Here is a 26275-nt window from a genome sequence, read left to right as displayed (position 1 = left end):
ACCGTAACTGTAACTGAAACTGTCAGGGTAGAGGTTATGAAGAAAGCCTATGATGTGAACAGAGGGACAGCTGCAATTGTAATTTGGTTCTGAAGAGTTGCCAGTTTGTTCGGGCAGCATATTTTATAGGTAAAGAACTGTTAGCCTGGCTCTATATCTAGTAACAAGTGTACAGGGTGATCCAGGGTGCAGCGTTTAAACCTTCCTTAAATGGAGAAAGCATAAGTTAGTACAAAGGCAGAAACCGCATTTGTGGCATGCACTTCATGGACTAACAAGCGCCCAAATTCCTTCTCTTTTACTGTATGTATCATCTAAAAAATGTTATATACTCCCTCCCCCCCCCAACTTGTGACTTGTTCGCCTAACCGCAATGCCGAGCGTGGCACATGGGAATTCACTTCACCGGCTTCCACGTGGTGATTCCTGCAGTGAGCGACACACAGCCGGGCATGGGGAACCAGGTAGGTATATCGTGTGTACCTGACCCTGGACATAAATAACGGGCTGGGGGAAGGGTACCGCAGCGTGACTTACGGTTTGAAGCCGGTGCCCGGAAACGTTATTAACCCCTTCTGCACTACAGGGGGGGGGGGGACCTTGACAAAGGGAAGCTATGGTGCCAACTATAGTTATAGTACATACTATAGTGTCAGGAATACAAATGTGTATTCCTAACACCATAAGTCTAAATAGCTGTTTAGTCCTCCCTTACCTCCAGTTAAAAAGGTGATTTTACTCACCTTTAACCCCTTAAGGACACATGACATGTGTGACATGTCATGATTCCCTTTTATTCCACAAGTTTGGTCCTTAAGGGGTTAATCTAGCACTGCATGTGTCTGTCAACCCCTTTGGTTGAGATCATCAAACTTGATAATAGGAAAGCATTGGGAGGCAATCACGCTTAACCCCTTAAGGACCAAACTTCTGGAATAAAAGGGAATCATGACATGTCTCACACGTCATGTGTCCTTAAGGGGTTAAGCGGAAAAAACGCAGTGCATTGACTCAATGCATTTCTATGGGGCAAGTTCAGTGCCTCCATGCAGAGCGTGGAGGCGCTGAAAGTCAATACCATACCAGGAAGTGTGATGGAATTTCAGCTAGTCCCACAATTTAGTAGGCTTAAAATCTCCATGTGGCATATACAAGTACAGGTATCTGTTAGTTAGTTTTGTGTAGCTAAGATACTGTCATCCATGTATTGAGCATGTGCTGAATTTGAAAAACCACATTCCATTCTTCTAGTGCAGGGGTAGGCAACCTACGGCACTAGTGCCATGCACGGCACTCGAGGTGTCTTTCCACGGCACTCAAGGCTGCTAGAGCCAAACAGGCTCTGGCCTATCAGGAGTCTCAGTGAAACTTCAGATATCTGCTAATACGAAGAAGTAGCGAAGGACAATACTCAATTTATGCATTGCAGAACGTATGGGAAGTGATCTCAGATCAGTTCCTCCCAGCACTTGTGAATGGGAATCCACACTGTAGTAGAGCAGCCTGCAGCTGCTGTTGCAACTCCTGTCCTTGACCTGTACCTGGCCAGCCTGGTCCCTACTGGAACCCAGGGAAGCCACCCACACTGCTAGATATACACAGACCTGCAGAGTAAGCCTCCCCTCATACAAATAATACGAACAGCCCACACACAAACATACACACAATCCCCACAAACGCAACGCCACTAACAATCCACATACATGCACACAATCCCACATGCAGCCTCTCACATGCAATACCCCAAACAGCCCCCACACATACACACACACACAACCAAACACACAATGTGACATATCTATCCACACACAATTCCACGAGCAGCCCTCATACACCGCCCACATTCATATGTATCAACACAATACCATAAACTACTAATGAACATATACAATATAATAGCCAGTGGCGTACTAAGAGGGGGCGGTCCGCCCCGGGTGCCACTGGGTGGGGGGTGCATGACCCTGATGTGGGGGCTGTGTGAGCAGTGGCCGCACAGTGCCCCATTGTAGTTAGGGTGCCGGGCGTCCAGAACAGCTCACACACGCAAGGAGCAGCTGCACTGGCCGCACAGAAGGAAAGTGGGGGCGGGGCTAAGCAGAATCGTGGGCGGAATCAAATTGGCAGCGGGGCGGGGCTTAATAGACCCTTACCCGCTGCTGTTACTGCTGCACATGGAGGTGCAGCAAGAAGGAATCCCTGCTTCTCCACCTAACAGGTTTCAGGAGAACTCCAGTGAATCCACTCCTCCTCCAGCTCCTGTCTGTAAGTAATAGTGTGTGTGTGACTGTGTCTTTAAAACTGTCTTCCTGTAACTGTGTGTGTGTGTGTCTGCATGCCTGTAACTGTGTTTGTGTGTGCGTGTCTGCATGCCTGTAACTGTGTTCGTGTGCGTGTCTGCATGCCTGTAACTGTGTTTGTGTGTGCGTGTCTGCATGCCTGTAACTGTGTTTGTGTGTGCGTGTCTGCATGCCTTTAACTGTGTTTGTGTGTGTTTGTCTGCCTGTAACTGTGTGTGTCAGTGTGTGTGTCTACATGCCTGTAACTGTGTATGTGTGTGTCTGTCTGCATGCCTGTAACTGTGTGTGTGTTTGCATGCCTGTAACTGTGTTTGTGTGTGTGTGTGTCTGCATGCCTGTAACTGTGTGTGTGTGTGTCTGCATGCCTGTAACTGTGTTTGTGTGTGCGTGTCTGCATGCCTGTAACTGTGTTTGTGTGTGTTTGTCTGCCTGTAACTGTGTGTGTCAGTGTGTGTGTCTACATGCCTGTAACTGTATGTGTGTGTCTGTCTGCATGCCTGTAACTGTGTGTGTGTCTGCATGCCTGTAACTGTGTGTTTGTGTGTGTGTGTGTGTCTGCATGCCTGTAACTGTGTTTGTGTGTGTGTGTGTGTCTGCATGCCTGTAACTGTGTGTTTGTGTGTGTGTGTGTGTGTCTGCATGCCTGTAACTGTGTTTGTGTGTGTGTGTGTGTGTGTCTGCATGCCTGTAACTGTGTATGTGTGTGTGTGTGTGAGTGCGTGCATGCCTGTAACTGTATGTGTGTGTGTATTTGCATGCCTGTAACTGTGTATGTGTGTATGTGACTGCATGCCTGTAACTGTGTGTGTGTGTGTCTGCATGCCTGTAACTGTGTTTGTGTGTGTGTCTGCATGCCTGTAACTGTGTTTGTGTGTATGTGTCTGCATGCCTGTAACTGTGTTTGTGTGTATGTGTCTGCATGCCTGTAACTGTGTGTGTGTGTGACTGCATGCCTGTAACTGTGTGTGTGTGTGTCTGTCTGCCTGGAACTGTGTCTGTGTGTGTGTGACTGCATGCCTGTAACTGTGTGTGTGTGTGTGTGTGTGTGTGTGTGTGTGTGTGACTGCATGCCTATAATTGTATGTGTGTGTGTGTGTGTGTGTCTGCCTGTGACTGTGTGATGTTGCCTGTGACTGTGTGTGTGACTGTAACTGTGTATGTGTGTGTGACTCTCTGCCTGTGACTGTGTGTGTGTGCCAAGCCCAGAATCCGCCCCGGGTGCCAAATACTCTAGGTACACCCCTGATAATAGCTCATATACGCACAAATTCAACGATTCAAAGCAATTACAGTATAAATAACACAAGCAGAATACGGCAGCATACACACCTCAATAAAAAAAAAAATATCACAATCCTATATCGGCACAGTACTACTAAAAGGTTGCCTACCCCTGTTCTAGTGCCATACTGCCTATCCATATAAGGTAATGCTGTAAATACTGTTTGCTGATTGGTGTAAGGGTACAGATGGGGGATGAATAGCTATAAAAAGCCTTTACGTCAGGGCTCAGACATTTTAAACATGAGTTCAGCTGAGATCCGATGGGTGAGAAAAAAATACATTTACTTCCTGAACTGACCTGTGTCCGGACTCTCTGTGCGTGGCTTCTTCAGAATTCTCCTATAACAGTAGCACCTCTAGTGGCTTCTGAGTGACTGCCAATGGAGGTGTCCCTAGGCAGTAAAGTAAACACTGACTTTTCTCTGAAAAGGCAGTGTTTACATTAAAAAGCCTGAAGGAAAGGCAATAGACACCAGAACAACTACATGAAGCTGTACTTGTTCTGGTGACTTTAGTGTCCCTTTAACTGAACCGTCCCTCTTAGGTGCAGCCATCTTCCTCCAGCTGGTCCTATTCAGCTCCTGGTGCTTCCAATGCTACTCATTAAAGAGCATGGGGATCTAATGCACATGCATGGCAAATGCTGTGCACACATTCAGGCTAACCATAGGAAAGCACTGAATCAATGTTTTACTTGGGGGCTTCCACGTCATGTGACCAAGTTTTACCTAGTGCAATGGAAGCGCGTCTAGTGGCTTGTCAGATTTCTATAAAACTGCAGTGCTTTACAGTGCAGGGTGAAAAGGACTGATCCACTGCACCCAGACCACTTCAATGAGATCAGGCCCAGACTGGCCCAGGCATTTAAAGGAAGAGCAACCAGAGAGGTTTGTGTTTTGTGACCATCAGTGACATGCACACTGCTCAAAGTGGGCATGTCAGTTTAATGCCCCTACAAGGCAGCACATGCACACAGCCCTGCCAAAAAAGCTCTGGCATAAGAAAAATGCACTGTGTTTGTTTAGCACAGTGCAAGATAATATAACATCTTGTTAGGTGTTTGCTGGTGACATGTTTCTGGTGTCTCCATAAGTGGAATATCAGAGGACAAAAGAGGGACAGGGCTGAGAGAGTGTGTTGTGATTCTTTAGGGAGGCTGCTTAGTTGGTTGCATCTTTGGGGGAAGGCTGCATGTGGTGTTGTGTGTGGTAGACTAGCTCTGGCACTGTGTGTGCGCCTGTATATGGGGAGGCTGCTTGTGGGAAGTCTTGCTGTAATAAGTCCCACACTACTGACCTGTCACTCTTGTAACTGGCTCGTCCCTCGTCCCTCATTCTGATTGCGCTATGGGTGAGCTGCAGACTAGGGCTAGCGTTAGCCCTCTCGTGTTATTAGGGGGCACCTTTGCAAACTGCAGCCAATCAGAGCGCTTGTAGGAAGGAGGATGGTATGGGCATGCTGCTGGAGAGTGCAGGGAGGAGAGACATACAGCTACAGAATGGTAAGTTAGGAAAATAACTATTACACACCTACACACTAAACAACATGTCAGCTTCATTTTAAGGCTACTCTGTGGTGGCCTACAGTTGTCATCATGCTAAGCCTGAGTTTGATGAGAGTTTCAAACCAAAGGAGCTGCATCGGTTGATAAGTTGAGACAAGCTTATCAAATACTTGTGTGGAGTTAAAGGGACACTATAGTAACCAGCTGAATGTAGTTATTCTGGTGTCTATAGCCTGTCCCTGCCCGCTTTTTAATGTAAACAAAGGCAGTGTTTACACTACTTCCTAGGGACACCTCTAGTGGCGGCCACAGTGTGCAGCACTGACGTTCAGCGTCTCCGCGCTTTGCAGTAATGTAGGATGTTACAGAGCACCCAGTAATGTGCAGTGTAAATGGGATATTACAGCGCCCCCAGTAATGTGCAGGGTGTACTGGGATATTACAGCGCCCCCAGTAATGTGCAGGTTGTACTGGGATATTACAGAGCCCCCCAGTAATGTGTAGGGTATGCTGGGATATTACAGAGCCCCCCAGTAATGTGCAGTGTGTACTGGGATATTACACAGCCCCCAGTAATGTGCAGGGTGTGCTGGGATATTACAGATCCCCCAGTAATGTGCAGGGTGTGCTGGGATATTACAGAGCCCCCAGTAATGTGTAGGGTATGCTGGGATATTACAGAGCCCCCCAGTAATGTGCAGTGTGTACTGGGATATTACACAGCCCCCAGTAATGTGCAGGGTGTGCTGGGATATTACAGATCCCCCAGTAATGTGCAGGGTGTGCTGGGATATTACAGAGCCCCCAGTAATGTGATGGGATATTACAGAGCCGGCCCCTCAGTAATGTGCAGGGTGTACCTGGATATTACAGAGCCCCCAGTAATATGCAGGGTGTGCTGGGATATTACAGAGCCTCCCAGTAACGTGCAGGGTATGCTGGGATATTACAGAGCCCCCCGTAATGTGCAGCGTGTACTGGGATATTACAGAGCCCCCGTAATGTGCGGCGTGTACTGGGATATTACAGAGCACCCAGTAATCTGCGGCGTGTACTGGGTTATTACAGAGCCCCCAGTAATGTGCGGCGTGTACTGTGATATTACAGAGCCCCCAGTAATGTGCGGCGTGTACTGGAATATTACAGAGCCCCCAGTAATGTGCAGCGTGTACTGGGATATTAGAGACCCCAGTAATGTGCAGTGTGTACTGGGATATTACAGAGCCCCCAGTAATGTGCAGGGTGTGCTGGGATATTACAGAGCCCCCCAGTAATGTGCAGGGTGTGCTGGGATATTACAGAGCCCCCAGTAATGTGCAGGGTGTGCTGGGATATTACAGAGCCATCAGTAATGTGCAGTGTGTACTGGGATATTACAGAGCCCCCAGTAATGTGCAGGGTGTGCTGGGATATTACAGAGCCCCCCAGTAATGTGCAGGGTGTGCTGGGATATTACAGAGCCCCCAGTAATGTGCAGGGTGTGCTGGGATATTACAGAGCCCCCAGTAATGTGCAGGGTGTGCTGGGATATTACAGAGCCCCCAGTAATGTGCAGGGTGTGCTGGGATATTACAGAGCCCCCAGTAATATGCAGTGTGTGCTGGGATATTACAGAGCCCCCCAGTAATGTTCAGGGTGTGCTGGGGTATTAGAGAGCCCCCAGTAATGTGCAGGGTGTGCTGGGATATTACAGAGCCCCCAGTAATGTGCAGGGTGTGCTGGGATATTACAGAGCCCCCAGTAATGTGCGGCGTGTACTGGGATATTACAGAGCCCCCAGTAATGTGCGGCATGTACTTGGTTATTACAGAGCCCCCAGTAATGTGCGGCGTGTACTGGGATATTACAGAGCCCCCAGTAATGTGCAGCGTGTACTGTGATATTACAGAGCCCCCAGTAATGTGCAGGGTGTGCTGGGATATTACAGAGCCCCCCAGTAATGTGCAGGGTGTGCTGGGATATTACAGAGCCCCCAGTAATGTGCAGGGTGTGCTGGGATATTACAGAGCCCTCAGTAATGTGCAGTGTGTACTGGGATATTACAGAGCCCCCAGTAATGTGCAGGTGTGCTGGGATATTACAGAGCCCCCAGTAATGTGCAGGATGTGCTGGGATATTACAGAGCCCCCCAGTAATGTTCAGGGTGTGCTGGGATATTACAGAGCCCCCAGTAATGTGCAGGGTGTGCTGGGATATTACAGAGCCCCCAGTAATGTGCAGGGTGTGCTGTGATATTACAGAGCCCCCAGTAATGTGCAGGATGTGCTGGGATATTACAGAGCCCCCCAGTAATGTTCAGGGTGTGCTGGGATATTACAGAGCCCCCAGTAATGTGCAGGGTGTGCTGGGATATTACAGAGCCCCCAGTAATGTGCAGGGTGTGCTGTGATATTACAGAGCCCCCAGTAATGTGCAGCGTGTACTGTGATATTACAGAGCCCCCAGTAATGTGCAGGGTGTGCTGGGATATTACAGAGCCCCCAGTAATGTGCAGCGTGTACTGTGATATTACAGAGCCCCCAGTAATGTGCAGGGTGTGCTGGGATATTACAGAGCCCCCCAGTAATGTTCAGGGTGTGCTGGGATATTTCAGAGCCCTCAGTAATGTGCAGGCTGTGCTGGGATATTACAGAGCCCTCCGTAATGTGCAGGGTGTGCTGGGATATTACAGAGCCCTCCGTAATGTGCAGGATGTGCTGGGATATTACAGAGCCCTCCGTAATGTGCAGGGTGTGCTGGGATATTACAGAGCCCTCCGTAATGTGCAGGGTGTGCTGGGATATTACAGAGCCCCCAGTAATGTTCAGGGTGTGCTGGGATATTACAGAGCCCTCAGTAATGTGCAGTGTGTACTGGGATATTACAGAGCCCCCAGTAATGTGCAGGTGTGCTGGGATATTACAGAGCCCCCAGTAATGTGCAGGATGTGCTGGGATATTACAGAGCCCCCCAGTAATGTTCAGGGTGTGCTGGGATATTACAGAGCCCCCAGTAATGTGCAGGGTGTGCTGGGATATTACAGAGCCCCCAGTAATGTGCAGGGTGTGCTGTGATATTACAGAGCCCCCAGTAATGTGCAGCGTGTACTGTGATATTACAGAGCCCCCAGTAATGTGCAGGGTGTGCTGGGATATTACAGAGCCCCCAGTAATGTGCAGCGTGTACTGTGATATTACAGAGCCCCCAGTAATGTGCAGGGTGTGCTGGGATATTACAGAGCCCCCCAGTAATGTTCAGGGTGTGCTGGGATATTTCAGAGCCCTCAGTAATGTGCAGGCTGTGCTGGGATATTACAGAGCCCTCCGTAATGTGCAGGGTGTGCTGGGATATTACAGAGCCCTCCGTAATGTGCAGGATGTGCTGGGATATTACAGAGCCCTCCGTAATGTGCAGGGTGTGCTGGGATATTACAGAGCCCTCCGTAATGTGCAGGGTGTGCTGGGATATTACAGAGCCCCCAGTAATGTTCAGGGTGTGCTGGGATATTACAGAGCCCTCCGTAATGTGCAGTGTGTACTGGGATATTACAGAGCCCCCAGTAATATGCAGTGTAAATGGGACTATGTAAAACATATTTTAGAGAGACGTGAGGAAAGATCAGTGTAAAAAAATAAATAAAATGGAAATAGAGACAGATGAAAAGAATGATGCCGAAATATAAAATGGCTTCTCTTCATATCCTTGCCTTTGAAGCCAATCATCTCTCTCTCTCTCCCTCTCTCCCTTTCTCTCTCTCTCTCTCTCTGCACTAACATATGCCATACAATAGTATGCCAGCAGTCCTGAAAGAGGGTGCTTCCCTGCTGTCCTGCTTTATTTCCGTAGTTACCCGGTTCCAGGGACACCAGGAATTGTACCCATATCATTAGATATGCTTGCAATGTGCAGCAGTGCTACTTGCATGGCCCTGTTGATATGTTGCTGGCCAGGCAGGCTGTCAGTCTGCCTGGTGTGCTTGAAGCAAGGCTAAGACGTCCTTTTTCCGTGCGGACACCTACATACCTCCCTGTGTTGGAGGTATCCAGTAGACACGCTAATTGCATTGATATGCCTCACACAATATACACATATTATAGTTTTTGATCTCACGCCTTATAACTACATATGCATATTATGAACCACACATGGTTATGTATTAGACACATACAAACATATTCACACTGATTAAAGTTTGCAGACTCCATATATATCTGTCCGGGTGTGATATACAGGGTTATACACTAACCACCCTACTAACCACCCTACCGTAGCACATTGATATCTGAATTGCAGAATTAGGGCCAAAGTAGCCAGTCTGTGACTACAATTGAGTTGGAGAACTTCTCCAAATCAGCTATTGATGCCTTAATATTGCCTACTGCATTTCAAGTCCAGTTCACTACATTTTGTAATACATTGTATACACCCCATATAGGTGGAAAGATGAATAAATGTTGTAGTTCATGGTAGCAAAACACCAATCTGTAGCTTCCCAGCACCAAGGACTTCTGGGCACATACAGTTCCTTTAATAATGTTTTGTAGTTTTCATCTGATCGCCATCCTAGCAGCTTGATGCCAATTCTTTTTCAGTAGATGAGTATTATCTATGTAAAACCCTGACTAAGGAATAGGTTGCTAATTGTGACACACAGAAATCTTGTTTTGGAATTTTCTTTCTAACTTTATTTTAGTATTTGTATATGTATCTATATTTGGTAAAAAATATTTATTGCTGTATAAACCATCATTTTCATATTGTTTTACACAGCATAAAAATTTTGGCCAGATGCTATAGAAGGTGTCATTTACATGTGGATAAAGACCATTTCGATATTGGGTACAGCAATGGGTCCCTTTGTGCTTTTACTTTGAATTTAGCCATCTGCACTTGTTTATGTGGATGGTAACATTGGCAACCTTTTGTGACATTCACATAATTCTATGACATCACACCACCTCATAATATATGGAACATACCCTGAGAATTCTAACCATTCTACAGCGCATTTTCACAAATAGAAAGCTAAAAAGAAAGTCATGCTGTAACCTGATAAAGCAGTGCGTGCACCTCAACATATTTTTGTGGTTTGTATCCAAACAAATTTGACATGTTTCAGAATGGATTCAGTCTCATATATGTAAGTATTTCAAAAAGAAAATACAGGCACCAACTTATGTTCATTTGATTTTGAATTCAAATTTATTCTGTGCTTTTGTCTACATGCAAACAAGTTTAGTTTTGTGACAAAGGAATAAAAATATTTGCATCTTAATAGAGTGTAACTCTGCCCCCTTAGATACACCACCTCTTTTCACACTACTTCCTGATTAGGTGTACTGTGAATACGTACTTAGCTCAGCCAATGAGATACCAGTGTGAGTTTATTTGGGGAGATGACTATGCCACACAGCCAATCACTTTCCTCTTATTATATGCACCTTTCCTTCTAAGCACATCTTTGATATAATTTACAAATTACAAGAGGTCACAGATTGGCTGGGGGGCAAGGTCAAGTCGGCAGCTCAGTTCACACTCATCACTTATCGACTGAGCTTCACGGTTTACCTTCTAATCAGGAAGACCGTTTGTAAAAAGGGGAGTCTTCGCTAAGGGGGCAGAGTTGTGCTGCAGAAAGCAAGGCAAAACATTTTTATATTTTCTAGCCAAACTAAAGAGATTTGAACAGGGATACAAAAAACAAAAAACAGAGCATGAAAATGAGGCTAAAACCAATGCACTTAGCATTGGTTCCCAGAGTGTTTCTTTACGTTTATAGGTCATTGTCTTTAATTGTATGATTTGTTTGAAATGTCTTTATCCATAAACAACAAAGTATGGGGTTAGGGGTTAGGATACATATTCCCTTTTAATAATTAAGTATGATAGGCTATAATTTTTTATATACGTTTTTATTATTGTCATTTAATGTTTCTGACCAATATTTAATGTACACAGTTATTAATATTTTGTGTGTTAGAATTTGGTTGCAAAACGTTTCAATTGTATTTCAACTGTTTATCAGTAAATTATTAATTTACATAACATCCATACCTGGTTTATTCACTGAACACTGAATTATGTTATATTAACATAGAATGTGACGGCAGATAAGAAGCATTCGGCCCATCTAGTCTGCCCTATTTTCTAAATACTTTCATTAGTCCCTGGCCTTATCTTATAGTTAGGATAGCCTTATGCCTATCCCACGCATGCTTAAACTTCTTTACTGTGTTAACCTCTACCACTTCAGCTGGAAGGCTATTCCATGCATCCACTACCCTCTCAGTAAAGTAATACTTGATATAACCTGATATTATTTTTAAACCTTTGTCCCTCTAATTTAAGACTATGTGCTCTTGTTGTGGAATTTGTTGTTCTTTTAAATATAGTCTCCTCCTTTACTGTGTTGATTCCCTTTATGTATTTAAATGTTTCTATCATATCCCCCCTGTCTCGTCTTTCCTCCAAGCTATACATGTTAAGATCCTTTAACCTTTCCTGGTAAGTTTTATCCTGCAATCCATGAACCAGTTTAGTAGCCCTTCTCTGAACTCTCTCTAAGGTATCAATATCCTTCTGAAGATACGGTCCAGCTCCAGTACTGCGTACAATACTCCAAGTGAGGTCTCACCAGTGTTCTGTACAATGGCATGAGCACTTCCCTCTTTCTACTGCTAATACCTCTCCCTATACAACCAAGCATTCTGCTAGCATTTCCTGCTGCTCTATTACATTGTCTGCCTACCTTTAAGTCATCAGAAATAATCACCCCTAAATCCCTTTCCTCAGATGTTGAGGTTAGGACTCTATCAAATATTCTGTACTCTGCCCTTGGGTTTTTACGTCCAAGATGCATTATCTTGCACTTATCCACATTAAACGTCAGTTGCCACAACTCTGACCATTTTTCTAGTTTACCTAATTCATTAGCCATTTGGCTTATCCCTCCTGGAACATCAACCCTGTTACATATCTTAGTATCATCAGCAAAAAGACATACCTTACCATTAAGACCTTCTGCAATATCACTAATAAAAATATTAAAGAGCATGGGTCAAAGTACAGATCCCTGAGGTACCCCACTGGTGACAAGCCCAAGCTTCGAATATACTCCATTGACTACAACCCTCTGTTGCCTGTCACTCAGCCACTGCCTCACCCATTCAACAATATTGGAATCCAAACTTAAAGATTGCAGTTTATTGATAAGCCTTCTATGTGCAACAGTGTCAAAAGCCTTACTGAAATCTAGGTAAGCAATGTCTACTGCACCACCCTGTTCTATAATTTTAGTCACCCAAACAAAAACATCAATAAGATTAGTTTGGCATGATCTCCCTGAAGTAAACCCATGTTGTCTCTGATCTTGAAATCCATGTGTTTTTAGATGTTCAACAATCCTATCCTTTAACATGGTTTCCATCACTTTCCCCACTACTGAAGTAAGGCTTACTGGGCTATAGTTGCCAGACTCCTCCCTATTACCTTTCTTGTGAATGGGCACAACATTCGCCAACTTCCAATCTTCTGGGACTACTCCTGTTATCAATGATTGGTTAAATAAATATGTTAATGGTTTTGCTAGTACGCCACTAAACTCTTTTAATAGCTTTGGGTGTATTCCATCAGGTCCCATTGACTTATTAGTCTTTACTTTTGACAGTTGAAATAGAACCTCTTCCTCTGTAAACTCACGTGTAATAAATAACTAATTTATCCTTTTTCTTAACTGAGGTCCCTCTCCTTCATTTTCATCTGTAAATACCAAACAAAAATATTCATTGAGGCAGTCAGCTAGACCTTTATCCTCTTCTACATACCTTCCTTCTTTTGTTTTTAATCTAACTAATCCTTGTTTTACTTTTCTTTTCTCATTTATGTATCTAAAAAAAGTTTTGTCCCCCTTTTTTACTGACTGTGCTATTTTCTCTTCTGTGTGTGATTTGGAAGCTCTTATAACTTGCTTAGCCTCTTTCTGCCTAATCTTATAGATCATTCTGTCTTCCTCACTCTGGTTTTTTTTATAATTACTAAATGGTAACTTTTAGTTTTTTACTATTTTGGCCACATCTGCGGAGCACCACAGTGGTTTCTTGAATTTTTTGCTTTTACTGACAAGCCTAATGCAATTTTCTGTTGCCTTCAGTAGTGCAACTTTTAAATAATCCCATTTCTCTTGGACACCATTTAAATTGCTCCAGTCTGATAATGACTCCTTTACACATATTCTAATTTTAGAAAAGTCTGTTTTTCTAAAGTCTAAAACTTTTGTTTTTGTGTGGTGTGACTCAGTCACTGTTCTTATATTAAACCACACTGATTGATGATCACTGGATCCTAAACTTTCACCTACAGTAATATCGGATACCAAATCTCCATTTGTTAACACTAAATCTAGTATGGCCTCTTTACAAGTTGGCTCCTCAACGACTTGTTTTAGAGACAATCCCAGTAGGGAGTTTAGAATATGTGTGCTCCTGGCACAAGCAGCTATTTTTGTTTTCCAATTCACATCAGGAAGATTAAAGTCACCCATGATGATAACTTCCCCCTTCATTGTCATTTTAGCTATTTCCTCAACTAGTAGATTATCTAACTCTTCAATTTATCCTGGGGGCCTATAAATCACACTTACACGAATTACTGTGTGATTACCAAATTCTAACGTAACCCAAACGGACTCTATGTTCACCTCACTAACTTTTATTAGGCTAGATTTTATGCTATCCTTCACATACAGGGCCACCCCTCCCCCTTTCCTGCCTTCCCTGTCTTTTCTATATAAAGAGTACCCTGGTATTGCTATGTCCCAGTCATTTTTTTCATTATACCATGTCTCAGTAACAGCGACTAAATCTACACTATCAGTTGCCATTATTGCCACAAGTTCATGGATCTTATTCCCTAAACTGCGAGCATTTGTAGACATGACTCTAAGCTTATCATTTTTTAACACACTTGCTACAGGCACCTTCTGTCCTTGTTTTGGGGGACAATTGGATTGATGTTTTATCACCCTTTTGCCCCCCCCCCCCTCCTAGTTTAAATACATCCTAGCAAAACCTCTGAACTGCTCACTGAGAACATTTGTTCCCTTTTGAGAAAGATGCAAACCATCTTTTTTGTACAGTTTATTTCCATTCCAAACAGAGCTACCATGAGAAATAAAGCCAAATCCTTGCTCCCGACACCATTCACCAAGCCACAAGTTAAAGTCCCTAATACGCATCCGCCTGTCATTCTGTGTGTGGAAGCAACCTGCCGTATATCTTTGGCAAAAACGCTAAAACCTTCCTTAACCTCTGAAACCTCATTGCAAGCCAAGTCATTTGTCCCTAGATGGACAAGTACATCCAATTCCCCTTCCTGCTTTGCTCGCTTAACAATATTACAGATACGTCTCCTGTCTCTGTGAGCAGTAGCTCCGGGAAGACACCTCACAAGACCACCATTGTCCATCTCCACACCTCTTATGATGGAATCCCCCAACAACAACTGCTTTCTATTGGGCCTCACCATAGTCTCCAAGCCTCTCTCCACAACATCACTAGCCTCAGTGCCTCTCTCCACAACACCACTAGCCTCAGCGCCTCTCTCCACAACACCACTAGCCTCAGTTCCTCTCTCCACAACAACACTAGCCTCAGTGCCTCTCTCCACAACAACACTAGCCTCAGTGCCTCTCTCCACAACAACACTAGCCTCAGTGCCTCTCTCCACAACAACACTAGCCTCAGTGCCTCTCTCCACAACAACACTAGCCTCAGTGCCTCTCTCCACAACAACACTAGCCTCAGTGCCTCTCTCCACAACAACACTAGCCTCAGTGCCTCTCTCCACAACAACACTAGCCTCAGTGCCTCTCTCCACAACAACACTAGCCTCAGTGCCTCTCTCCACAACACCACTAGCCTCAGTGCCTCTCTCCACAACACCACTAGCCTCAGTTCCTCTCTCCACAACACCACTAGCCTCAGTTCCTCTCTCCACAACACCACTAGCCTCAGTGCCTCTCTGCACAACACCACTAGCCTCAGTGCCTCTCTGCACAACACCACTAGCCTCAGTGCCTCTCTGCACAACAACACTAGCCTCAGTGCCTCTCTCCACAACAACACTAGCCTCAGTGCCTCTCTCCACAACACCACTAGCCTCAGTGCCTCTCTCCACAACACCACTAGCCTCAGTGCCTCTCTCCACAACACCACTAGCCTCAGTGCCTCTCTGCACAACACCACTAGCCTCAGTGCCTCTCTGCACAACACCACTAGCCTCAGTGCCTCTCTGCACAACACCACTAGCCTCAGTGCCTCTCTGCACAACACCACTAGCCTCAGTGCCTCTCTGCACAACACCACTAGCCTCAGTGCCTCTCTGCACAACACCACTAGCCTCAGTGCCTCTCTGCACAACACCACTAGCCTCAGTGCCTCTCTCCACAACAACACTAGCCTCAGTGCCTCTCTCCACAACAACACTAGCCTCAGTGCCTCTCTGCACAACACCACTAGCCTCAGTGCCTCTCTCGACAACAACACTAGCCTCAGTTCCTCTCTCCACAACACCACTAGCCTCAGTTCCTCTCTCCACAACACCACTAGCCTCAGTTCCTCTCTCCACAACACCACTAGCCTCAGTTCCTCTCTCCACAACACCACTAGCCTCAGTTCCTCTCTCCACAACACCACTAGCCTCAGTTCCTCTCTCCACAACACCACTAGCCTCAGTGCCTCTCTCCACAACACCACTAGCCTCAGTGCCTCTCTCCACAACACCACTAGCCTCAGTGCCTCTCTCCACAACACCACTAGCCTCAGTGCCTCTCTCCACAACACCACTAGCCTCAGTGCCTCTCTCCACAACACCACTAGCCTCAGTGCCTCTCTCCACAACACCACTAGCCTCAGTGCCTCTCTCCACAACACCACTAGCCTCAGTGCCTCTCTCCACAACACCACTAGCCTCAGTGCCTCTCTCCACAACACCACTAGCCTCAGTGCCTCTCTCCACAACGCCACTAGCCTCAGTGCCTCTCTCCACAACGCCACTAGCCTCAGTGCCTCTCTCCACAACACCACTAGCCTCAGTGCCTCTCTCCACAACACCACTAGCCTCAGTGCCTCTCTCCACAACACCACTAGCCTCAGTGCCTCTCTCCACAACACCACTAGCCTCAGTGCCTCTCTCCACAACAACACTAGCCTCAGTGCCTCTCTCCACAACACCACTAGCCTCAGTGCCTCTCTCCACAACACCACTAGCCTCAGTGCCTCTCTCCACAACACCACTAGCCTCAGTGCCCCTCTCCACAACACCACTAGCCTCAGTGCCTCTCTCCACAACACCACTAGCCTCAATGCCTTTCTGCACAACACCACAAGCCTCAGTTCCTCTCTCCACAACACCACTAGCCTCAGTTCCTCTCTCCACAACACCACTAGCCTCAGTGCCTCTCTCCACAACAACACTAGCCTCAATGCCTTTCTGCACAACACCACTAGCCTCAGTTCCTCTCTCCACAACACCACTAGCCTCAGTTCCTCTCTCCACAACACCACTAGCCTCAGTTCCTCTCTCCACAACACCACTAGCCTCAGTGCCTCTCTCCACAACACCACTAGCCTCAGTGCCTCTCTCCACAACACCACTAGCCTCAGTGCCTCTCTCCACAACACCACTAGCCTCAGTGCCTCTCTCCACAACACCACTAGCCTCAGTGCCTCTCTCCACAACACCACTAGCCTCAGTGCCTCTCTCCACAACACCACTAGCCTCAGTGCCTCTCTCCACAACACCACTCGCCTCAGTGCCTCTCTCCACAACACCACTAGCCTCAGTGCCTCTCTCCACAACACCACTAGCCTCAGTGCCTCTCTCCACAACACCACTAGCCTCAGTGCCTCTCTCCACAACACCACTAGCCTCAGTGCCTCTCTCCACAACACCACTAGCCTCAGTGCCTCTCTCCACAACACCACTAGCCTCAGTGCCTCTCTCCACAACGCCACTAGCCTCAGTGCCTCTCTCCACAACGCCACTAGCCTCAGTGCCTCTCTCCACAACGCCACTAGCCTCAGTGCCTCTCTCCACAACGCCACTAGCCTCAGTGCCTCTCTCCACAACGCCACTAGCCTCAGTGCCTCTCTCCACAACGCCACTAGCCTCAGTGCCTCTCTCCACAACGCCACTAGCCTCAGTGCCTCTCTCCACAACGCCACTAGCCTCAGTGCCTCTCTCCACAACACCACTAGCCTCAGTGCCTCTCTCCACAACACCACTAGCCTCAGTGCCTCTCTCCACAACACCACTAGCCTCAGTGCCTCTCTCCACAACACCACTAGCCTCAGTGCCTCTCTCCACAACACCATTACACTCTGAAAGTGCAGAAAATGAATTATGTAGAGAAACAGACTGTGCAATATGCCTTTTATCCACGACTCTAAGTCTACCAGATCCTACAGTGATCCATCTGCCATTCCTATTATGTCTCTGCGGCAGTGGCTTTGCAGCAGTTCCAGCCTGAGTTTGTTTACCAGATAATTTACAAATCTCAGACTTCAAAAATACAATCTCCTGCCGCAAGATAGAGAACTGTCTACAGATTAGACAACAACCAAACCTCCAAAAAGTGGAACGTGAAACAAATGCATAGCAACTATTACACTGAACTAAGTCTGCCATTCCAATAAGGCAAATCATTTTAATCAAACAAATCTTAACTTTTAATTTATCCTCCTGAATAACTCAGATTACCTCCAGAATATCTCCAACCACACACACTTAGAGGCAACACTTAGAAGCAACCAAGCTATAGACAACAACCCTTATATACTCCTAAAATCACCACCCACTAGGAATGTTTAACACCTGGGTAGGCCTCTGCTTATTTGCAAACAATAGCTAATTTAAACAGCAATCAATAGCAAGTAGCTAACTAATCAAATCAAATGCCTTATAATTACCAACAGGAAATCAAACCTTGTGCAATCAGTAACCTTTTCCTACAGATAAATCTTACCTGTAACAGTAAAAAAGAAAACTCTTAGCACAAATCTTAGACAGTTGAAGCTTCTGTAAAACTCTTATTAAAGGGACATTCTATCAGGGTTATTCACTAAGGCGATAATTCAAAGGGAAATCAAAGTGAATTTAAAGGGACACTGTAGGCACCCAGACCACTTCTGCTCATTGGAGTGGTCTGGGTGCCAACTCCCACTACCCTTAACCCTGCAAGTGTAATTATTGCAGTTTTTTTAAAACTGCAATAATTACCTTGCAGGGTTAAGTCCTCCCCTAGTGGCTGTCTATTAGACAGCCACTAGAGGGAACTTCCTGCTCTATAGCACAGGTTTCCTGTGCTAGAGCGTCGCTGGACGTCCTCACGCTGTGTGAGGACCTCCAGCGTCGCTCAATTCCCCATAGGAAAGCATTGAAAATCGCTTTCAATGCTTTCCTATGGGGTGCGCTAATGCGCATGCGCGGCATTGCCGCACATGCGCATTAGGTCTCCTTGGCCGGTGGGCGGGATCAGTCTCGCCCATCGGCCGACGTAGGCAGAAGGTGGAGTGGCGGGGGAGGAGCAGGCAGCGACGTGGGACATGTCGCTGCCTCAGGTAAGTCACTGAAGTGGTTTTCACCCCTTCAGCAACTGGGGATTGGGGGGTGGGAGGGAGAGGGACCCTCCAGTGCCAGGAAAACGGATCGTTTTCCTGGCACTGGAGTTTCCCTTTAAGGTCAAAATGGATAAGTTCTGTAAGTCAGCTATGCTTTTAGTTTGGCTACTTTGGTCTTATATTTGAAATTCAATATAAATTGTCACTTTAGTAACTGACATAAAACAGTGTTTACATTGCTGCCTAACGCCACTTTTAGTGGTTGTCACTCGGACAGCCACTAGAGAGGGACTTACTGGTCAAGGTCCTGCAAAGATTGCTCTGCATGGAGGAGCTGAACGCTTCCCATAGAGAATCAATGCATCTTAATGAGTAGATACTGATTGGTGCAGCTTTAAAATTGCTGCGGATGCGCACTAGCCTCGCAATGCTTTCCAATGGGGAAACATTGGATTGACTTGCATCACAGCCAGTGCTACATATGTATCAAAGAACCAGGGATATACAGTGCTAGCTGGAAATTAATTTACAGGAGGTTTACTGGATAACCTTACGCAAATTAAAAAACACAGCGCAAATAAGTCATTACTATAATCCATGCAAGATTTAAAGTGACAGTGCAGCCAAATTTTTATTGAAGTAACTGTGTCATCGCTCTCACATAGATGAAGATCCATAACCTAAAGAAGAACTCTCTGTAATGTGAAAGGTGTGAAGGTGAACCTTCAAAAACTATATTCGTGCAGCGAATCAATAAAATAAAATGACAATATGAATAATTGAAAACTAAAATAAGAGCATAACCTATCCTATTCAGATAAACAGAGTTATGTAACATTTCTGATTCAGCACCTCTCCTTTTGGTATACGGAATACATTCAATTATTTGGAACTTTAACTCAGAGATATAATGTTAAAGTTCAAAGAAATGGGCTTGAAGAGACGTGGGATATAGACACGACTATAGATGGCAATACCACTTTTACCAGTTTGTCTCTAAGGGACAGAAATTGTTTATATGCCATCAATGAACGTGAGGAAACTGCTGGGATCTCTGGGTGGCCATCGGATATCAGAAGACCATATTCCAAATTGCGAGATAAATTCAGTATCCCTAGATCTCGTAGGGGTCAATAGCTCACTTCTCTCTTTTTGTCTGATTAAAGGGATTTGACTTTTCATGACATGAGTTAAGCATCTTAGACATAAAATCCAGTTGTTGATCAACCATCTCTGGTTAAAAACTATTCTTTTGACCCTCGTAAAATGACTTTTCAGTAATAATTTAAAAACTGATAGAGGGTGGAAACTACTAAAATGTAAAAGATTTTTTATATCCAGAGATCTCTTAAAAAGACTAGTTTGTAAACGTCCCTCGGATTTCTCAATCATGTCTAGAAAGGATATCTTTCTGTAATCAAAGTAAGATATCGCTCCACAATACCAGCACGTCATCAGTGTAGTGCCACCATATGATGGCAAACACTTCATATTTTAATAAATGTAACCAAATAGCAAATTGAATGTAAGCATTAGATTTAGAAATTGCTATATTAATGAAAATATTTCTCTTTTCTGTAGCTGCAATGTTATTCCAGTCCCCTGTTATTGGGAAGAACGACCAAATGGATGTGTGAAAATGAGCTGCCCCTTTACTCACAAGAAAGCTCGCTACATTAATTGCCTTTTTTTGCCACCTACTATTTGTAAGTATGCCATTTTCTATGTTGTTTTAGAAGCCCTACTATAAATAATGACATCAATAATACTGTGTCTTTAAGTAATAATGACTTACAGCTATGAGTAATTATACAGACATACATATATGTAAAAAGCAGTCATAATTCCTTATCAAAATATCCATGTCAAAGTAACCTGAAATGCATGTCACATAAACCCGATTTCCACCTTGTACTGGTATTGTTTAATAATTGTAGAGATTTTTTTTTCAAACAGTGAACCAATTGTTAATGCTGCCCATTAAGACACACACATATCCAAAAACAAACATGCACACAGACATATATAATATATACAGACAGGCAGACTCAAACACACACATATGTCCAGGCAGACATACATACAGACATAAGCACATGCATACATAAGTTCATACAGAAAAAAAGACACAAGCACACAAATTCATAAATTTATGCAGACAAAACTAAAAGCCAGACACAAGCACACAGACATACAAACAGATGCATTATGCGTATACAAGCTGATCAGGCCTGCAGGGTAGTAGGACCCACAGTTTGAAGGAAGTTGAGTGTGAGGAGGATTATCTATTATAATGTTTTAGAGGTATGAATAACTCCAAGTTATACTTTATTAGCTCAATAACTGGCTTATATAAAGAAATCTGTTTCGGATTGATTTATTTGTTTATCTGATCATTCAGGTAACCCTGATTTAGAACAAAACAAGGAGTTGGCTGGGGCGTTTGAAGAGGAAGAAGCTTTGCTGTTGATGGAAGATATATTAGTTTTACCGAACCATCCACCAGTAGTTGTAGATCTTACTTTGGATGATGAAAGTGATGATGACTGGGAGGAAGAATTAAACATCTGTAATTAGTTTCTGAATTATTTCTAACAAATATTTGTGATCTTATTGGGTCGGTAAATCGTTATTTAATGTTACTTTAGTTATCGCTAATTTAAGCTGAAAAATGTCCAGCTGGCTTAGTGGATATCTGTTTAACCCCTTAAGGACACATGACATGTGTGACATGTCATGATTCCCTTTTATTCCAGAAGTTTGGTCCTTAAGGGGTTAATCAAAGACTTTTTAATAATTTAATATTCAATGTGTCTTTTCATATTTAATAGGTCTGCCATATAAGAAAGAAAAAACACCAGATGAGGCGAAGGAAGAAGAGCTTATACTAGAGCTTTGCAGAAAATCAGGTAGCACAATATTAATATGAAATGTGGGGATGCTTAAGAACTGTGTAGAACAAAACAGATTTTGTGTATATATTGCTAGTCAGAAATGCATAGATAATTTATAAGCCCGCGAATATGTATATTGGCATATGTGATCAATATAAAATATGTGTATGAGCTGGAGTGAAGTCACGGCCACAGGTTCAACATATGCATATACATATTCATTGTGGGTAACAATTTTCCACAGCCCTTAAAGGGAAACTCTAATGATAGAAATACCATTCTGGGCACATTTTCTGTTTTATCTTGGAATAAAATTTTGACATTAACACGGGAATAACATTTCTTTTGTTACATGCAGTAGGTGGGTCTAAAGAATGAAACCAAAATTGTTAATATAACCGGTTATGTGAATTCACAAGAAATCTACTTAATACTTAATTCACTAAAGTATCACCAAAAAGTAAAAACAGTGTACATACAGTGTATGGGCATTATACTCTCATACAATAAGTTAGTCACTTTGGTAACTAATTGTCAATAATCAAACATGCATTGCAGGTTGCTTTTGCAACCGGTAAAGAAGGTCTGTAATGTTCATGCAGCCATCTTCACCTTTACTCTTTCACCAATAAACGCAAAGTGTGTGCATAGGATAGTATTTACAGTCCCTCTGCATGGAGGCAGAGACTGAATTAAAATGGAATGGATGTTAATAACATAATGACAATGTTAGCAAAAGGTAAATGCAAAACATAGATGGGTTGGTAGATAAGGAGTTTACAATGTTTCATGATGTCTATAATTCTATACCTATTCTAACACTCTGTATTTTTCAGGAGAATTTTATAAGATGCCAAGAATACATACTTCAGAGACATTATTGAAGGTATTTATTTGATGTTTCACCTAAACAATTATACAAAGGAAGGGACATTAGCTAAGTTATATTTGATTAAACCTAAACAAAAGCTGCATACTTTATTTGCACTTTGTTTTAAGTGCAATTTTAAACAAAAAAATTTTTTTAAAGTATCAGCAGCCTATTTGAACAATTATTGTAGGCAAGATTAAATTTACAAAGCAACAATACTTGCATTTGTTAATGTCTATCTATCTATCTATCTATCTTGTATTGTCCTGGAGGTTGAAAAAATTAATCTTTTTTTTTTTTTTTTTTGGTAACAGAATGAAGAAATAGTGGCATATGCTGAACATTCTGAAGAAAAAGCAGAAGAATAGTTTTGATTTTTTTTGCTATAGTTAATGGACCTGATTGACAACAATGAATCCATTAAAAGTATTCAACTTTATAGAGATTTGGTGTCTTAAATTGAAAATCTGTCTAATTAAATAAAAACTTCACACATACAAAATTGCAAGACTGTGTAAACAGTTAAAAAAATAATAATTCATTCACCATAATGAAAATAGAACTACAATCCTTTTTCCTGCTAATTAGAAAGTAACAAGACAATACAATGCATTAAAAGATGGGACTGAAGAATGTTTAAGAAAAAATGGGACAAGGCAACAAGGAATGGGGGCTAAAAAAAAAACAAAAACAGTATTATGAGCTGACCACAGCCGCTAAGCAGAACCAAGGGGATGATGTGGAGTATAGATCATTAATATTTAATCTACAATATACATTGTGGTAAACCAACAGATGGGGACAAAAATGGGAGGTAAAGACAAGTAGAACATGGAATGAAATGAAGGGAGGCCAGTGTAAGGAACCCTGAAGTGGTAGCTAGTTGTTCGTCAGTTTTATCCGAACGACTAAGAGCAAGAGTGATTATAGCTCGCCGTTCGGTTCTTCGTGTGTCTAGTTTTCCAGAGTAGATGAAGCGCTTAAACTGAATTTCCCCAAAGCAGTAATCAGATACCCAAACATCAGGCAAATGTCACGGTTCTCACCGCAACATCCAGACTGCCAGACGAGGTCACACCAGAAGTGCCAGATGAGGGATTTGAACCTGGGTAATTTGCAATCCTTGACCTGCAGTTTTGCCTCTGAACCACTATACAGCTCTAGTAATTGCCTGAAGTATAATCTTGCCTTGTATCCAGCACTGGGGGCTGGATTTTATTCTGTGGCTGCTCTCACATTATCAGCCACCTGTGGCTGATCACCAATTAGCCAGGTATAAGACACTGCCTCTTCCTGAGGGCAGTGTCAGTTAATTGACTCTGGTTCTCGTATTGCTGTTTCATGTTCCAGTCTTCTCCTGTTGATTCCTGACCTTGGCTTGTTATTTTGTGTATCCTGACTTCTGGCATCCTCTGACTTCGGTTCTCTACTTGTTTATCCGGATTTCTGGCACCCACTGACCTTTGGCTTACCCACGACGATTCTCCTGTTTATGTCCATATCTTTACTGCGACTTGGAGCATCATCCTGCACAGTCCCCATGCACAGACTCACAGGCCAGGTGAGTTCTTACCTGACCACCTTGGCCTGTGGTTAATTGCAAGGGTGAGCATATCTCTGCATACCGGACTCCAACTAGGGTAAGCCGTGACAGCGAAACATGATGAAGGGTGTAACAGGAATGAATTTTATTGTACCACACTGGCTTTTATGCAAGTTTCAGGCCAGGGGGACACCCCCCTGGACATTGTGGAAAACAGGGACACAACTTAGTACAACCAGTAGTAACACAGAGCAAAACAGTGACACTCCCAGTACAAACAGTTAATCCCCTCCTCTCTGCCTGGAGATAATTGGGTCAGATAAAGTAATAACTTAATTATCTCTGGGCAGAGGGGACACAATTTTCACAATATCTGGAAAACAACCCAAAACATACAGGACCCCCACAAATGTCACATCCCCTGATAGCCCCGATCTGGGTGACCAACATATCCAAAAACCAATGAGATCGGTTCAGGGGTTTAGGAATTTCATGGAAGTCCCATTTGACCGACCGCACACAAGGCTCCTGCCCAGAACAGTTCCATAAGTTTAGGCTGTGCAGTCGGTCATAAAACCGAACAAAATACATGAATGGATCCCTCTGGCTCAGGGCAGCGATTGTTCCCCTGGTTCGTGGGAACCAAACTACCGAACAGCGCTCTCCTAGCTGTTTGGGAAAAAGGAAGCTGGCGTTCGTCAGTTTGACCGATGGTTCGGGAAGTTGAGTGTCCGATTTTAGTTTCAGACACTCGATGACCAAGTCCCGCTGCCTCCTTTCGTGAAAACAAGATGGCCGCCGTTTTCTCTTCCACGTGGCGTTCGGCTATACGAAGGGTGGCCACACATAGAGAGCGCTTTATTGAAGGTTTCATGGAGTGATAATGAGCCAGAGGGGTGGTCGGTCGTTCTGTAGTTTGAAAACTACCGAACAAATAAACTAAATATAAACAAAAATCCGAAAAGTTGCACGAATAGGTAGAAGGTAGAAAAGGCTGATTTTCTCACAGCCAGGTAAAGAGGTAGGTTAGAAGAACACAGGGAAGGAAAGGGGGGGGAAAAGGGGAATGCAGGGAGCAAGGTGAGGGAAGCATGGTAAGTAAGGGACAATGAGTAGAGAAGTCTGAGACACAAGTGAGAAAATGCTACTAATAGTAATAAATGCTTCTTTAGAACATGTGTAGAAGTGTTCATTAGAACACCAATAGGGTAATCCAAGGTAAGCATGTCCAGCAAGAGGCAAGTCCAGGCCAAAAATGAATGTTAAAGACTTGAGAGATGCAAGTAAATCTGCAGTGGGTCTTGTCATACATCAGCAGCTGTAGATCACTGTGCACAGTGGGGAGAATCTAAGGCACACAGTAAGGTGAGAGGATAAGCTCACCAAAGCACTTCCAGGAGTGATTTCTAATGGGTCACCCACAGGCATTTGCCTTGGGCGGCATTTTCCAGGGGGCGGGAAAAAACGCCACCCCCAAATGCCCAGGGCAAATGCCTTGTTAGCCTTGCGGCTAACTGACATGCCGGCTGGGCGTGCAGGCTGCTGTCTGCTGGGCGGGTGGCGAGGGAGCACTTCCTCTGAGCTGTCTGATTGGGTGAGGGTGGCGCTGGCGGGAGGGGGGCGCCTGAGTTTTGTCCTGCCTAGGGCAGCACAAAACCAGGATACACCACTGGTCACCCAACTCAGAAAATTCAGGCAAGAAGTAGATCAGCAAATAAAAAATATAAAGGAAAATGCCACACTGGAATACTTTAGTTGAATGAGAACAAATAAAGTGTTCACTTTCTGTTTACTCCATTTTGAAGCTATCAGGGACCAGCCAGCATCAAGAGACAGCATTGGGTATTTACATTGGATATTGAATTTTTTGCTAAGCAAGAACTGGGGACTAAGCGCAACTAAAGTATGTGTGAGCCCATCCCACAAATGGTGACTAATGCACTCGGTGAATATGGCAATATTTCTGCATAGCTCAAATATGGCAAAAGTAGTGTAGTAAAATGGAAGTCAGTGTTGCAGACATCAATGGGTATCCAGACTATTAGTTTCACTGTCAAGTTGTCATAAAAATAAAATAGTAGACCACATCGTAAAAGGAAAAAGGCATAAGAAAAGGTAAAGTAGGAGGGCAGGTGTGTGTTCTCACCCAGGTAGCCTTATTTTTTGATTTTAAAAGAGGAGGCAGAATTTTTTCTTCCATTATCCTCTGTAGTCTTGGATGTCTCGGTTGGCAATGAAGATAGGTTTAAGGCCTCGCAGATTGTGGTAAAAAGCTTAATGCCTTCCA

The 26275-nt window shown here is 44.1% G+C and overlaps 1 protein-coding gene across 2 annotated transcripts; it reads left to right on the top strand.

Annotated features, from left to right (window-relative positions):
- Window positions 1-425: 425 nt before the first annotated feature.
- LOC134577556 (uncharacterized protein C12orf50 homolog) lies at window positions 426-22926 on the top strand. 2 transcript variants are annotated; one of them, XM_063436346.1, is made up of 6 exons: window positions 426-464; window positions 20262-20386; window positions 21082-21249; window positions 21512-21589; window positions 22411-22460; window positions 22760-22926. In XM_063436346.1, the coding sequence occupies exons 2-6, from the start codon at window positions 20320-20322 to the stop codon at window positions 22811-22813; spliced, it is 417 nt and encodes a 138-aa protein (XP_063292416.1). In that variant the 5' UTR covers window positions 426-464; window positions 20262-20319; the 3' UTR covers window positions 22814-22926. The 2 variants fall into 2 exon arrangements, with proteins under 2 accessions (XP_063292416.1, XP_063292415.1); XM_063436345.1 differs by lacking the exon at window positions 426-464 and adding an exon at window positions 10089-10204.
- Window positions 22927-26275: the final 3349 nt, after the last annotated feature.

This window comes from Pelobates fuscus, chromosome 11 (assembly GCF_036172605.1).
Source record: "Pelobates fuscus isolate aPelFus1 chromosome 11, aPelFus1.pri, whole genome shotgun sequence".
Taxonomy (NCBI): domain Eukaryota; kingdom Metazoa; phylum Chordata; class Amphibia; order Anura; family Pelobatidae; genus Pelobates; species Pelobates fuscus.
The sequence above is the reverse complement of the archived record's forward strand: the minus strand, read 5'-3'. Positions and strand labels throughout refer to the sequence as shown.